This window comes from Acinonyx jubatus, chromosome D2, assembly GCF_027475565.1.
Source record: "Acinonyx jubatus isolate Ajub_Pintada_27869175 chromosome D2, VMU_Ajub_asm_v1.0, whole genome shotgun sequence".
NCBI classification, from domain to species: domain Eukaryota; kingdom Metazoa; phylum Chordata; class Mammalia; order Carnivora; family Felidae; genus Acinonyx; species Acinonyx jubatus.
The window spans coordinates 3,817,811-3,834,023 of NC_069393.1; the positions used below are offsets into that span (position 1 = coordinate 3,817,811).

Consider the following 16,213-nt stretch of genomic DNA (forward strand, 5'->3'; position numbering starts at 1 on the left):
CCTTTCCTGTTAGATTTCCCCCAAACTCTGTGGGAGTTTGCGCAAAAATACCCTTAAGTTTCCAGAAGGAGGTGAGGAAGGGAACTCCAGTCCCCCAGGGATCTGAGCCCCCCAGTAAAGGGTGGTGATTGGAGGGGTCCAGTCTCAGGGAGGACAGATCCAAGAAGGTCAATGGGGAAAGGGGGAGGGGGTCTCAGACTCCACGTTAAACCTGACACAGGCAGAAGGGCGACCACAGAGGGGGCAAAGGTTTTGTCCAAAGTCACTCAGCGCACAGCCAAGACCCAGATGCTGGCTCCCACTTCTAGGATCCCCACACCCACCCCGGATGGCTGGGCCTGGCCTCCAGACAGCCCCGCTCCATGGAGCTTCTCTTCTCCCAGGCATCATTCTCAATTTAGTCATTCTCCCTAACTTTGCATGTATATATTTTTATTTCTCAAGGACTGTCCATCAGAGCTGTGTCACTGTTGTAAAGTCAAAAATATGTCCCCACTAAATCTATCAAATAAAGTAGAGCTTGTGACTTATGCTAGGCTGCTGTATAAGACCCATCTGGGGGGCGCCTGGGTGGCTCAGTCGGTTAAGCGTCCGACTTCAGCCCAGGTCACGATCTCACGGTCCGTGAGTTCGAGCCCGGGCTCTGGGCTGATGGCTCAGAGCCTGGAGCCTGCTTCCGAATCTGTGTCTCCCTCTCTCTGACCCTCCCCCGTTCATGCTCTGTCTCTGTCTCAAGAGTAAAATAAACGTTAAAAAAAAAAATTAAAAAAAAAAAAAAGACCCATCTGGGGCGTCAGGGTTCAAAAATCATCTGTTAGCTCTTTAACATTAAATATGTGAGAATGACCTGTGCATAAAGTACACCTAAGGGAATATTCCTGATTTTAAAATTATGCAAGAGGGGCCCCTGGGTGGCTCAGTGGGTTAAGTGTCCGACTTCGGCTCAGGTCATGATCTTGCGGCTTGTGGGTTCGAGCCCCGCGTCAGGCTCTGTGCTGACAGCTTGGGGCCTGGAGCCTGCTTCGGATTCTGCGTCTCCCTCTCTCTCTGTCCCTCCTCCACTCATGTTCTCTGTCTCTCTCAAAACAAATACATTTTAAAAATATTTTTAAAAAATTATGCAAGAGTATATTGTGTGCATGCTCAGATGCACACATGAAGGTCATGGGCCACTCACACTTTGAACGTACATGTAACTATATAGTAAATAAAATATTAGCAAGTTGAACCCATAATTGTATAAGAAGAATAATATATCATGACCAAATAGAGGTTATCCTAGAATTTGCAGGCTATTTCAGCATGAAGACCTCTATGAATGTAAGTCATTACGTTAATAGTTTCAAGGAGAAGAAGATCATCTGATGCCTGACCCCACATTTTAAAATAATTCAGCATCCTTTCCTGATAAAAGCTTTATCTAGCAATCTAGGAAGAGGAGGAAACTCCCTGGCTTGATAAAATGGTCGGTTGGAAGCCTGCAACAAACCTTACTTTTTACTGCTAAAATATTACTCTCGTTCCCTGAAACATCTGGATTAAGGCAAGGATGCTGTTGTAGGCGGAATAACGGGCCCCCAAAGATGTCCATATCCTACCACCTGCAACACGTGAATATGTTACCTTAAACACTGGAAGGAAATCTTGCAGATGTGATTAAATTAAGAATTTTGAGAAGGGGAGATTATCCTGGACTATCTGGGTGAGCCCAATGTACTCAGAGGGATCCTTGTGAGTGAAAGGAGGAAGCAGGAGAAGCAGAGTTGGAGTCAGAGAGAGATTGAAAGATGCTGCACTCCCAGCTGGAAAGATGGAGGAAGGGCAGCCTCTAGAATACGCAATGGATTCTCCCGTCAGAGCCTCCGGAAGGAACACAGCCCTGCAGACATCCTGACTGTAGCCGAGTGAACGCCATTTTGGACTTTTGATCTCCAAAACCGTAGGGTAATTATTAACTTCTGTTGCTTTAACCCACCAAGTTGGTGGTAATTCGTTATAGCAGTAATAGGAAACTAACACAGATGCCCACTTGAACACTGCACTGGGGGTCACAGCCAATGTAATAAGAAAAAGGATTGAGGATAAATATTGGGGGGGTGGGGGAATGCCAGAATTGTCATTATTTGCAGATATGTCTTTCCACCAGAAAATCAAAGAGAATTAATTGGCATATTATGTTTATAATAGAGTTCAGTAAAGGCACCCAAAATAAGATCAAATTTAAAAAAATCACTGGGGCACCTGGATGGCTCAGTCGGTTAAGCGCCCGACTTCAGCTCAGGTCATGATCTCACGGTTCGTGAGTTCGAGCCCCGCATCAGGCTCTGTGTTGATGGCTCAGAGCCTGGAGCCTGCTTCAGATTCTGTGTCTCCCTCTCTCTCTGGCCCTCCCTCGCTCACACTGTCTTTCTTAAAAAATAAACATTAAAAAATTTTTTTAAATAAAAAAGATAAATCACTTTCCTGTGTATCAGCAGTGACCAATTAAAAATGTGACAGGAAAGATTCTATTCCTAATCACAATAAACCTATAAAATATCCAAAATAATCCATCCAGAGATTACAAATCTCAAAGAAAAAGAAAATTTTACCAAAAGGCATTTAAAAAACTGAATGATCACAAAGATGCACCATGTTACTGACTGCTGTTTATTTTCTTCCTCAGTCTGTAAATTCCAGACAATATCCATCAAAATTCCAGCAGAGGTTATTATAAAATGTAATTCTGAATTTCACCTGAGGAGAACATGAGCGAGAATAGCATCCACGACAAAACAGCAAGAAAAAAGTAAAAACAGGAGGACTAGCCTTATCAGATATCAAAACTTCGTATCACTCTAGTAAACCAAACGGTTTTGTTATTAGAGAGATCGATCACTTTAAACAGAAGTGTAAATCCAGAAGCATACCGCCTATGACTGGGAATGTAGAACGTATCATACGGCAAAAGTGGTATTTTAAGTTAGTGGTGTTTTTAAGTGACCAAATCACGATTGAGATGATTGAGAAACTACTTAGCAAACGGTATTGGACTATCAGCTATCCATTTGGGGGAAGAAAATGGATCCCTATCTCTCATCATGTATGACAATATATGTGAATTTGTTGTGAGCCAGTAGTCGAGGGGGCTCATTCTCCAACACATACTACTACTTGTTGGCCCAGGCCATTCCCCAGGGCTGTGTTTTCGGCGAGCATCCTTGAGGGATGAAATGACAACTTTTTCCGCTAAGAAAAGGCTGGTTCCCTAAGCTCAATGAACATCTCTGCTCAGGGAAAACAGGATCTGCATCACCCCTGTGGGCCTTGGGGGCAAGGGGAACTGAAAGTAACACACTAATGCTCATGCTGCCACTGCGCTACGAGAAGCAAAGTCCTTTGTCTCTGACCCAGGAGTCTCGTATCCTCTGACAGAATCCATAAAAATGTAAGAAGGTAGGAAGAGTAAAATCAAATCCTAAGACTTGACAGGATGCAAAAACTCAATGGAAAATGGTAAAAATATACAAGTATCAGAGAAAAATGGAGGATACTATTTTTATATCCTGGAAATAAAAAAAAAAAACAATTTTAAGAAAGACACAAAATCCAGAAATTATAAATTAAAATTTTTAAAAAGTGTGCCGTAGGTAAAAATCTGTCAAGTGCACCTTGATAGAAAATATTTTTAACATATATAAATATCTTTTTAAAGTTTTTTTTTTAAAGTTTATTTTGAGAGAGAGAGAGGGAGAGAGAGAGAATCTCAAGCAGGCCCTGCACTGTCAGCATGGAGCCTGATGCAGGGTTTGATCCCATGAACTGTGAGATCATGACCTGAGCTGAAATCAAGAGTCAGATGCTTAACCGACTGAGCCACCCAGGCACCCCTTAAAGTTTTTTTTTAATGTTTATTTATTTATTTGTTTTCAGAGAGTGCGCACATGTGTGAGCAGGAGGAGAGGCAGAGAGAGAGAGAGAGGGAGAAAGAGAGAGAGAATCCCAAGCAGGCTCCATGTGCCTGATGCTAGGGCTAGGGCTCGATCTCATGAACCATGAGATCATGACCTGAGCTGAAGCCAAAAGTTGGATGCTTAACCGACTGAGCTACCCAGGTGCCCCAATAAATATTAATATCTTAATATGAGAATACCTTCTAAATATCATTAAGAGCCTAATAAAAATGGGTAAAGCATATACATGGGCAGTGGGAAATTGACAGAAAAAAAATACGTCACCAATAAATATGTAAAATGATCCTTACCCTCACTATGAATAATGGAAATGCAAATTAAAATGAGAATGAGATAATTTTTCACCCAGGAGACCAGAAAAATTAAAGATTGAATATCCGGCATTAGTGAGGATATGGCCAAGCGCTCTTGGCTGGATTACAAACTGGGGCAGCAATACTGGACAGCAATTTGACTCTATCTATAAAAAATTACACTTAAACATTTTTCTTGAGCTGTGGAATCTTTTTTTTTTTTTTTGCAAGAAAAACCATTTACTGGATTCTAGCATATACAGTGTAGAGCACAGCTGTTCGGCTGAGGTAGAGGTGGGGGCCCTGCCACGGTCCAGCCTCCCCTCATACTGCGTCCCTCCCCACTCCCCATGACACACCCGATGAAGTCAGAACTTCAATGTCATCAGGCCCCCAAAGCCGTTGGCCCAGGGCAGTGTCAGTTGCCTTTAGTCATCAGAGATGGCATTGGAAGTATGCTGCAGGATTTGGCTATGGTAGGGGACCTCTTAGTAAAAGGAACTGGTCCCAGATAATCCAATCTTCCCCCAGAGTACCGAGAATATGGTTCCCAGATTTATCTCATCACTATAAGCAGAGCTGATGCGGGAGTAGGACAAATTGTTTGAAACAAAGAAAATCTCATCAAAACCGGGTTTAAAACAAGCAGCTGGTGAGCCTGGTGCTTTAATCAAGGAAGAAATAAATAAAGCAGACCAAGCAAGAAACACCTGGATGGGGAATATCTGAACAAGTCACACAAAGAGCAAGATGGAAGAAGTCTTTGAAAGTAGCTTAGGGAGGAACTAAAAGAATAAATCCTTGAGGCATTTTATTTGCAGTTTGCAAAGAAAATTCGGAATTTATTATTATTATTTTTTTAAACCGACTTCAAATGGGTCAAACAGAAGATCAGCTGCCTGGAGGCTATGACTATCTGAAGACGCATTTTGTGATTCCAGAATCTTCTGAAGCCTTTCCCCAACCGCACTCTCTATTTAGCGAAGAGCCCCTTGCAGCAGCCACATCATCCTGTTTTATGAAGCCCCCACACAAGCTTTCTGCTAGGCTTTCAATCATCAAATTTGGCCCCAGACGACCCCAGAGGAAACTGTCGGGGTCTACAGCATGAGGCTGAGTCAGGCGGGAGAAGCCAGTCAGCTCCTCCCCAGGGTATTCCCTATAACAAGTTCTAACTCCACATCAAAATGGTCAGTTAGCATTTCTCACCTGTGAAGAACATCGTAAAATTCAGAGATGTGGGAGTTGTGAGAATAGCTCTACTTCGGTGTTTACCTTTTCCTGTGCGTGACTCAAGGCTACGGCGTCCAGAGAGAAATGAGGAGATGTGCCCACCATACCACTTCACCCCTCACCAAGTCACACACCAAAACTGATGACACCCTTCCAGAACTTTCCAGTGGTAAGGGCTCACAGCCGTCGCCTGCAGAAGGGCATTCGGGAACCGTCAGCAAGTCCCCCTCGACTTACTTAGTGCAGAGGCTGTGAAGGTTGTTAAACCAATACATGAGTGGCTTTTGCCGTTCAGAAGCTTGTAATCCAGTCTATACTCGCTCCAGCTGAATACCAAAAGAACCCTTTTGGGTTCCAATTATTTATATATATATATATATATATATATATATATATATATATATATATATATATATGTATGTTGTATGTCAATTATAGGTCAATTTTTAAAAATTTTTTCACATTTATTTATTTTTGAGAAACAGAGTGAGACAAAGCGTGAGCAGGGGAGGGGCAGAGAGAGAAGGAGACACAGAATCTGAAGCAGGCTCCAGACTCTGAGCAAACGGTTAGCACAGAGCCTGATGCGGGCTCGAACCCACAAACTGTGAGATCACGACCTGAGCTGAAGTCGGACGCTCAACCGACTGAGCCACCCAGGCGCCCCTAGGTCAATTTTTTTAAAAAAGGAGAGAACCTTGAGCTATTTACAAACAGAGCAGGAAGATCTGGTAGAAACAGAGTTTGAAAACACAGCTGAGGGGACATCCAGTTAATCAAAGCCCCGCAGAGACAGGGCAGGGTGCGGTCTACACTGGAGCACAGATGTGATGATTTCCTTTTGCAGGAAAAACGGGGAAAGGGAACGAACGTTTTTATTAAGCATTAATTTTGCTAGAGACCAGGCTAGGAAGTTCCTATAAATGGTGTCATTTCATCTTTTCAGCAAATCCATGGCTTGTAACACAGAAGGCCCTGTACCCATAATCCTGGGGTTTTGGCTGTTCTGTATTAGTGGCATTTCCAAATGCAGAACTCCAAAAGGTCACAGTGCTCAAGAAAGCCTTCTTTTGGACCCAGCAGAATTTATTACAGAAGGAACTATCCGTAACTTTAAAATAAAGAAAATGATTGACAAAAATCACTCAGAAACACCGTTGGTGCCGGTACTGTTTCTGCAGGTACCTGAGGGCCATGTTGTGAGCTGCCGTTCCCAGAGCTCGCCTCCCCAGGATGCACAGGGCAAAGGACAGGGTCACTAGAGGAGAGTCCTCATCGCTGTCCAGGTTCTTGGAAGGCTGAAAGAGCAAGGATGTTAATTCAACTCTCACACGGGTTCCAATAGGCCAGGACACAGAATCATAAAGGTAGAGTGTCAGGGGTGTTGTCCGTCAGCCATTGTGGTCACCGAGTTGACTAGAACACCCCAGGGTTGGGGGACTCTCTGCTTCCTGCAGAGTTTCTCTCGTGCTTGGACTTGGAAAAAAAAAATTGAAATGAGGAAGCTACTCTAGAGGAGAGATGGGACTAACATGTGCCTGTTGACCTAATTCTCTGGAGTTTTGAATATGGGGCTTCAGGAGAAGAGGGTCAGGGCTTACATTCAGATGAATGCCCACCTTAGCACCGTCCAATGCAGGGGCAAGACGTGTCTATCACGTGCAGGTGAGGGTTTTCTGTTCTCCCTATAACAAGGAGCCCACTGAACTGACCATTAAGTCCACAATCAACAGCTAGATTCAAGGGGTCATCCAAAGTCAGCTTAAAAAGAGGGGCGGGGAAGAGGCAGAAGAAAGAGCCGAAATATCTTTTTGCAGGGCAAATGAAACAATTTCAGGAACCACATGAGGAAAGAGGAACACCGCGGTGATAGCTCGGAATACCCGTAGATTCTTTGCACACCTCAGCCACCTGAAGAGGCTAAGCAAGGGTTAAGATATCAGCACACATTCTCTCTGCTGCACCTGGGAAGGCAGATTCTACCACCTGCTCCTTCCGCGCCCTGTTTTTAATCACTCGCGGAAAGGTTGAGGCCCTGGGTTAGTGTTGTAACTTGGTTTGTCCCCTCATGTCCGCTGGCATACTTCATCACTACTAAGGGGGGTGTATTCATTTTGGATCTACTGTCTCTATCAACAGCACATGGATTCGGCTTCTCAAATCCCAGGAAGCAAAGTCAACTGACTCCCTCCCTTGCTCCTCCCCCAGCTCCTCCTCCTGGCCGACCCTCCTCCTCTTCTTTCTAGAAGCTGTTGTTGTCCTTGGTTTCATTTCTGAGACGCTGCATTCATCTCCGGAAGTGTCCTCGGCATGTGGGTGATAATGCCCAAGAAACACGACTGCGGAGTGAGATGGGCCATCTTGATGGCTAAACAGATCGGTTGCAGGGCCACAATTCAATACGTTCGGCAAATCCTCCGGATTTCAGCAGAGATATCTTTTGTACAGAAAGCTCCACAAACAGCTCTAAACAAAGAAGTTTCCAGACTTTCAAAGCTATGACAGACGCTTAAAACGGTGCTAACCCTGAGCACAGTATAGAGAGAAATATACTTTCAAGGCTCCTCTATTGGAGAACGTGGTATGTGAATTCTTCCTTTTAATTTTGTCTAAGTGTTAAATAAACATTTATCCAGATGCTAATGTTCTGTCTACCATACAGTATAAGAGACGGACTTGATAAATGCTCCTTGTTTTTTAAATTTAATTCAGTACCTCCAGCCCCCACCTCCCTGACCTACCTCTTGTCTTTTCCGCGCACAGTACTGAATCCATTCTAGATAAACGTTACAGTAGCTGGCTCGTGTTATCCCCTGGAGACACGGGACGTAGTCATCATCGGTGTTAATGTTGAACATTGCGAGGTCACGCTCAATGTAATGCCACTTCGCAAAAGGCTGCAGGGACTTCAGAAGTGATTCGTTTTTGATCCACAAGAGAAGTTTGGGGGACGTTACCATATAGTATATGATGCTCTGCAGACAGAAAGCAAGATTTTGAGCCCTTAGAGCCGTTGGAAAGACACAAAGACTTCTTATTTATTGTATTTCATAAAGTAAATCAATGTCAGGGAAGTATGAGACATACTTGGTTTCATGGCATTTCCTGCCAGGTTTAATGCTTAGGACTTACTTGAGACATTCTAAAGTGTCCTGTCTTAAGGGTCACCACAGGGATGAGGGAAGTGGGAAGAACAGGATGCTAACAGAATGTACCAGAACAGAATTTCCATGGTGAGGAAGAATGACAGCCAGCCCTACCCCTTCAGAGAGAGACACACGAGAACACCCTTGGGTTACCACAGGCTCCTGTGGAGGCCACGGGTGGCTGATCCTGCTGAAAGACACTGGGGCAGACCCTCTCCCGAGACCCCAGCCAAAGACTGTTTAATGAACAAAAACAACAAAATTCTCAAAAAACGTTTTTTTAATGTTTATTGATTTTGGTGGGGGGGGGGGGTAGGGGCAGAGAGAGAGGGAGACACAGAATCTGAAGCGGGCTCCAGGCTCAGAGCTGTCAGCAGAGAGCCCGATATGGGCCTCGAACTCACAGACCTCGAGATCATGACCTGAACTGAAATCAGACGTTCAACCGACTGAGCCACCCAGGCGCCCCCAAAAACAACAAAACTCTTATGGAAAGTACTTATGATGTAGAATTGTTGAAACACACATGCACACGTAATCCGGGGTGCCCAGACAGTGGACATCTGTGATGCCTTCAAAATAACCCGTGTTTTCCCCTCCATCAGACACTCCACTGAGGAATACCCCAACTGGGGAAAATGCCACCCTCGGGCTTTCTTCTTCTAAGTCACAGCTTTACTGAAAGCCATCTTGCAGTTTGCGAATGAATGCGTCCTTCAGAAAGGCTAGCGCCCGGCCTGGAGAAGTCAAACTGTCGCAGAGAAAACGAAAATCCAACTCGGATGTGGGTGCATCGGCAGCAGGTGGTAGTATACCTTCATTATAGCCTTCTGTACCCTTTATCATCGCAGGCAACCGGAAGGGGTACTCAGTGCCACTGAGGCTGGGGCGGCCCCGGGAACGTGGCTTGTATGTCACCTGGGAATCGCCGCAACAGGGAAGGGCGGCGTCTGGTGCAAAAGAGGCAGCGATGCACGCTCCCGTGGCCCCAAGCCCCGTGGCCCTCTGATTATAAAAAGACATTCTTCCCAAGGGAGAAGGCAGGAAGGAAACCACACGGCCCGGACCTGGCCAGGGCGTAGGTGGCTTGACCCCCGTGACTGAGCGGGCAGAGACACACTTTTCCAGGCAGGCTCCTGCCCTCTCTCCTGCTCTTCCCTCCCTCCGGCTGGGACATGAGATCCGGAGCACCAAGGTTGGAGCTTGCTGACGAGTGTCCGGTTCCGGGTTATCTGAGGAGTTTGAGCAGGTGAGTGGGTGGACGCACGGGATCCGTGGATTCGGGCCAAATGACGGCAAAGGCCGGACTCAACCGTTCTCGGCTGTTAGGACCGACGGCAGCCTGGACTTCTGGAAGGCTAATCTGAGTACAGCTCACGGCGTGTGGCCTGCCTTCTTTGGGGCATATTCTCTGTAAGCCTCCCCGACCCGACCCCAAAGTGGTGGAGCGGGGACAAGGAAGTCCGTGGTTCACACGCTCTGTCGTTCCTGCGGCACTGCACCCAGGACAACCCCGTCAGCCTTGAGAAGTCCCTTCAGTATAAGGAGGGAGGGGACAGAGCGGGAAGGAAGGAGGAGGAGGCCACAGGAGGCTGAGTGGGAGGCAGAAAGGACAGAGGCGCGAGTAAAGTCCGCTTCTCTTCATCTTTCGGAGATTTCAAACAAGACAATGAGTATAAAGAACTCAGCACGTGGCCTGGCACACGACTTCTATCTGGCATATAAGTCCTTGGATCTAGGACTTACCCATCCAGGGGCTTGAGGCTCAGGGAGTCCGTGCTAGCAGCCCAGGTGAGGGGTGAGGGGTAGGGGTGAGGGAACAGAAGGCATGTGGGGCCGGGAGACCGCTGAGTCTGTGGCGGCCACCAGAGTGCCTTCCAATATTCAAAAATGTCAGTTCTGAATCTGGAGGGTTTTTTTCTTTAATGTTTATTTTTGAGAGAGACAGAGAGACAGAGTTCAAGCCGGAGAGGGACAGAGAGAAAGGGAGACACAGAATCTGAAGCAGGCTCCAGGCTCTGAGCTGTCAGCACAAGCAGGGCTTGAACTCACGAACCCTGAGATCACGACCCGAGCAGAAGTTGGACGCTTAACCAACAGCCACCCAGAGGCCCCTGGATCTGGAGGGTTTTCTACGACCGACTTGCTGGCAGGATAATTTAAAGCTTTTATGAATGTGGGGGGTTTAAACAGCTGACCCAAAGTTACAAGCACAGGAGGATCTGTGACTGGCCAGAGGCAAGGTGTCTCAGCTGACGATCACAAAGGGTACGAAGAAATTGGGTCCGTCTGAACATCTGGCTCTAGCAAACATCTGGTCTGGTCTTTCCCCAATATGTCCCAATCCCATGTACCAGATAGGAACAACAAACAAAACTTGGAGGGCGTTTACTTTTTCGTTCATTTCTAGGGAGGAATGAAAATAACCCCCTCGACCGATGAAGTCAGCATAGTTAATGAGGAGTTTGAATCCCAGAGGTTGAAACTTCCTCCTCCAGGTCTGGCAGAACCTTGCAGTGTTGACTTCCCAGTGCTGCCCCGGCTCGGCTCCCCAGTGCACGAGGGGAACCCGCTCCCCTCGCCCCGGAGAAAACACAACACACCCAACGGTGGCAAACCATACTCCATTTCCATTTCGCGGAGGCAGAAATCCTGTCAGGGAGACAGAGTCAACGAACAGTGTGAAATCCTTCCGAATCTGTCAGGATGAAACGGATACGACACTAAGTCGACCCGGTAAGTAAGGACAGGGAGAATGAATGGACGGCATAGAACCATGTGGAAAGCGAGACCCCTTCTGAATTCATCCACCGTATCTGGCTCCTCCAGGGGGGATTCTCCTGGTTTCTCATTTTCATTGTAGATCAGCATATTCTATCAGACAGCTCGTTCTAGGAAGGGGGCCCTGGCAAGCAGACCCACACGTGCGGTCTTCCGCTTCTCATTCTGCAAGGCCAGCGATAAGCGCATCTCCTTTCTGAAAGGCTTGGACAGGAAAGACGGCAGCAGGAAAACCAGGCCCTGGCAGAAAGCGGATTCCTTGACTGCTCCGAGGGTTTTCAACACAAATAAGTGGCGGGGAGCTGGAGGAGGCACCAGAGAAAACCCTCCAGTCGTCATGAAGGAAATGATTTCAAGTATATTCCTACAGGGTGGGGGAGCTGACCCAGTTTATTAGGAGATTAAAAAAAAGAAAGAAATCCTTTTGTGTAATGGAAATACTCCATGCCTTTCTTCCTTTCTGATTTGCCTGCCCAATAAAAATAACAATAATGACGATAAAAAGAATGAAACCCAACTCTTGAAACTTTGAGCAATTCAGAATAACAAAGGCAGTCTTGTTCCCCCGAGTAACCAAGGTTTTTACCCTCAAATGCTGTTTCTTCTGTTCTGATAGCCACTGGGCACGCCTCAGATTTTCTTTAACTAGCTCCACGGGGAGGGGGTGGGGGGACGGGGGCAAGTTCTGAGCTACCCCACAGCACAGGGCGGACAAGCACTGAGTGCCGCAGGCAGAGAGAGCCCCGCATGAACAGGCCCGTTGATGCTACTGAAAACTAACCGACCTGCCACCCGACCTGGGCCCCTCCTGAGCACTATTTTGGAATTTAAGAGAATTCTGTTTCTGTTGAGCACAAATATGTCCGTAGTGGTGCCCAAGCTTAGTTGTGTATCAAATCACTTGGGAGATGAGTTTAAAAATACGGGGGCTAGGGCCCCTCCCCAGGCCCACGGAGTCAGAATTTCTGGGTAGGACATGCAAGTCTCTGATTAGCCGGCTGACTCGGGGAGCCTGGTGCCAGGGGTCTGCCCCCAGCTCGCGAGCAGCGCCCCGCCAGGGGTGCCTCTCCTACCCCACCTGACCCTCCCCCCGCTCTTGGAAAACAGAGTTAAGGGCGTTGTTTTCCCACAAACTAAATATTATCTGGCAGGTCCTGGGCAGGGGTGGGGCGGGGGGAGCTCCTTCAGCCTCGGCTGCTTGCACATTATCCTGGACTTGTTTATCAGGAAACTGGTAAACTGTCATTTTAGAAAACATACGGGGGATTGGGAGGCAGGAGAAGAGGAAAGTGAGTATCCATCCAATTACCAGCTCAAGGGAGGGGGGCCTCGAAAAGCAGGTCCCGGAGTGGTGCCCCCAAGGCCTCTGGAAAAGCCGAGAGGGGAGAGCCTGAAAGGGCACCTCATCCTTTCCCTCTCTCTTCTCTCACTCGTGGCGGCCTGCTGGCTCCATCATGTGCGGCTGGGTCTGCCCACAAGTCTCGCTCACGGGAAGGCTGTTTATGGGGAGCTCCCGATTCACAGAGATGTGGCTCAGTGTTGAACACATCTGGATCTCATCCGCCCGGACTCTGTGGCCCGGACCCCAGATCCGCATTACCTGGGACCTTTGTTCATTCAGTCCAAAAAATTCCCTGGATACCTCAACACACAGGTCGCCACACCGAACGCTGGGGACCCAAAGAGGAGTCAGGCGTGCGTGGCTCCCGTGCTGAGGGAGTTGCCGGAAGATGCAGGTGAGGTGAACGCCGGGCAAGGGCCCCAAGGGAGCTTGTGAGCACAGGGAGCATGAGGAGAGAAGGGCAGGAAGAGGAAGTCTGGCAGGGGTGGGGGCGGGGGGTACCAGAATGCGTGTGCAAAGGGGGAGATGGGTGGCAGTGTGGAAACTCTACCAGAAACAACGGTGGAAAGTTCCAGATGGTTTCTGTCTGGGTTCAAGGTGGCTCAGAATGCACTTTCCTAACCCCTCACTGCTGGCACAGGACAACCTTCCGGCCCCTGGGAGACACCAGGAATGTAATGTGGCAGCTTCCAGGAGCATTTCGAGGGGACCGCTGGTGCACGCCCTTGGTCTTCGTTTCCTGTGTCCTCTCCTCCATCCACTGGAGCCTGGGGCTTACCTCTTGGAACATGAAGGGAGGGAGTCACTTAAAATGGTCGGGCTGGCAGCTGGAAGGAACCTGGGTCCCTAGGACTTCCTGGAACAGACCCACAGAACAGAACCCCTCTGTTCTTCATTCACGTGTGACAGAAACACACTTCTCGCGCCAGCGTGCCACGGTTATCTCGTGACCCCCCAACTCTACCCCCAGTTGGGACGCCGAGTCTGCCCAGGGCTGACTCTGTATGAAAGACGTCTTGCAGCGCAGTTTATAATGGCCAAGGGAGCAGACGGTGGAATCATGAGGCAGGAGGTCACCACTCCCTGATGTGCTTTCCCCAATCTTCCCCGATGTATGCAAGGCTGGGCAAAACAGCCACAGTTTTGCGTGAGGCGGGGCTGTAAATTCCTGCACCCCTTCGGCACACATGAAGGTGGTGAATACGAACCACTAAATCTGTTTTGAATATTCCGCACAGAAAAGGGTCTCACGAACATTTCTCATTACACCTGCCTTGGGGTGTGATGCTCAAGAATTATTTAACCTTCTGAACTCTTTACAGTCTGTCTTCTATTTCCTGTAAACTTGAGCAGTATTGACGCACACGTGGGGCTCTCCTCGGTAGCTATTCCAAATTTCTAAACGTCTTTCTTTTAGTTGGTTGAGACTCCTGAAGCTTCAGGCACCTGTGTTATCTGCCTACTTTGTATTTCCTCATTTCTGCTGGGCCACCTCTCACAGCCTCAGCTGGCAGGGAGTCTGGGATCTCAGACGGTTGAGCATCCTCGTTTTAAATGCCATTAAAATGTGGACCCTTGTGAGGACCAGGACCCGGGGTTCCCACCATGCAAAGTGCTCCCTCTGAACAGAAGCCCGTGCAAAGACTGTCCCCGCCCCCCCTCCCCATTAGACTCGACTGTCCCTCTGCACTCTCGCTCAAGGTTCATATTTGTTTCCCAGGACACTTCACTCCAAACTGGCACATTTTCTGAGGTTGAATATGGGTTAGGCAGACGTGGCCCCAGAGCAACAGGAAAACTATGTCATTAGTCCCAAACGAGTGAGGAAGAAAGGCCGTCATAACTAATCCTAACTGGATCATTTCGCTATACTTTTGAGTTTTTATTTTAGGCTCAAGAAATAATTCTGGTTCTAGGGTGGAAATTGCAGAACATCTAAATCGGTAACTTGTCACACGTAAATGCTGAGGTTTGGTGATATTTCCAGGACATTTCAATTTATCGTCACCATCATCACCATAGCTGTGCTGTGTTAGAAAGGAAGACACAGATTTAGGGAAGGAAAGGAACTGTCTATTAGTGGCCACGCTTAGGATGTGACTCAAAGCGTGAGCTCCAGGTTACCTCAAAGCCCTTGAGGATTTTTCGCAAAACCAGTGGTTCCCAAACCTAGCTGGGTCTCAGATTCAGAAGATGAGGAGAAGCTTCAGCATCTAGTCTTTTGCAAATCTCTTTGGGAGCCTCTTGAGCCAGCCCCGAATGATTACTCAGACAAGTGTCCCGGGGCCCAGAGCAGCGATACCTTGATGTAGTATCGGATGAGGATCCTACGCAGGTCAAAAACCTGTAGCATGGTGGCTGCGTTGTTGTCTATGATGCTGTAGCCCTCCAGGATGTACTGTGTTCGTGTGATCTCCCAGGTGAGCCAGCGGAGGTTGAATGCAGCATTGCAGGACAACAGGTGCGGCAGGTGGCCCGGTTTACAGCAGCAACAGCCTCTGTCGTCCTCATCACCTTCCATGATGGCCTCGACCTCTCTCTGCTGGCAGTAGGTTCCTGGCAGAGCACAAACAAGATGGAAGTTATACAAGGAGTCACTGGGTTAACCTTTGTTCACAATGGATTTTCCCCGGCCTTCCCTGGAGGGGAAGACACCGAAGAAAGTCTGGGAATCAGGAGGATTGTTTAATTCTTAAATTCCCAAATAAGTCACCGTTCTCATCGTCACTAACTCTTTTCTTCATTCGTATCCATTCTGATTCTCAGCTCCTCCCCATTCATGTGTGTGTGTGTGTGTGTGTGTGTGTGAGAGAGAGAGAGAGAGAGAGAGAGAGAGAGAGGAGACAGACTTGCACGGTGCTCATGGACACCAAGTTGAAAGGCAGTACAGTTATACTCTTGAGCTACCTTTACCAGAAGCCTGCAGGTCACAGCTGAGCAGAGAGGAGGCTAAACAAAGGTGGCAGGTGGAGATGTCTGAGAGCAAGTAGGTGCGTGCTGATGTGTTTTTCAGCACATCAGCTCTGAAAAGCTCCCTGCTTCTTTTCTGGAAGAGCTCCGTTGCCTAACCATAAGGGCAGACCACGCATGCCACCTCACCTCACATGACTGAGAGCAGGGATGTTGGGGGGGGGCGCTCAACGTTTTTGTCAATGATTTAAAGGGGAACATACACAGTGTGCCAACGACATAAGTTACTGGCACTGTCTGGAGTGCAGAGTTGTGACCTAAAACGATCTCAGCAGACAGGATGGTGGACTGAAACTAACATGCTGAAAAACTAACAGGAATAAATGGAATATCCTGCATCTAGTTTCAAAAAACCAGCTGCACACTTTGTGAATACATGCTAGCGTATTTTACAAGTACTCTGGTAGTTGCACGGATCATAGGAACCAGAAACAGGAAAAGCGAAAGATCCTACTCGGAGTGGTCCCTCAGAACCCTTGGATGTTTTTAGCTTAG

At 47.7% G+C, this 16,213-nt stretch overlaps 1 protein-coding gene across 7 annotated transcripts in view; it reads right to left on the reverse strand.

Annotated features, from left to right (window-relative positions):
* The window catches only part of PCNX2 (pecanex 2), a 326,874-nt gene that overhangs the window by 22,362 nt on the left and 288,299 nt on the right, over window positions 1-16,213 (reverse strand). For all 7 annotated transcript variants that reach the window (XM_053207265.1, XM_027046909.2, XM_053207264.1 and 4 more), the window contains 3 exons: window positions 15,051-15,304; window positions 8,221-8,454; window positions 6,665-6,777 (listed from right to left, as the gene is read on the reverse strand). In XM_053207265.1, coding sequence (XP_053063240.1) covers window positions 6,665-6,777; window positions 8,221-8,454; window positions 15,051-15,304 — 601 coding nt within the window. The remainder of the gene's footprint in view (window positions 1-6,664; window positions 6,778-8,220; window positions 8,455-15,050; window positions 15,305-16,213) is intronic.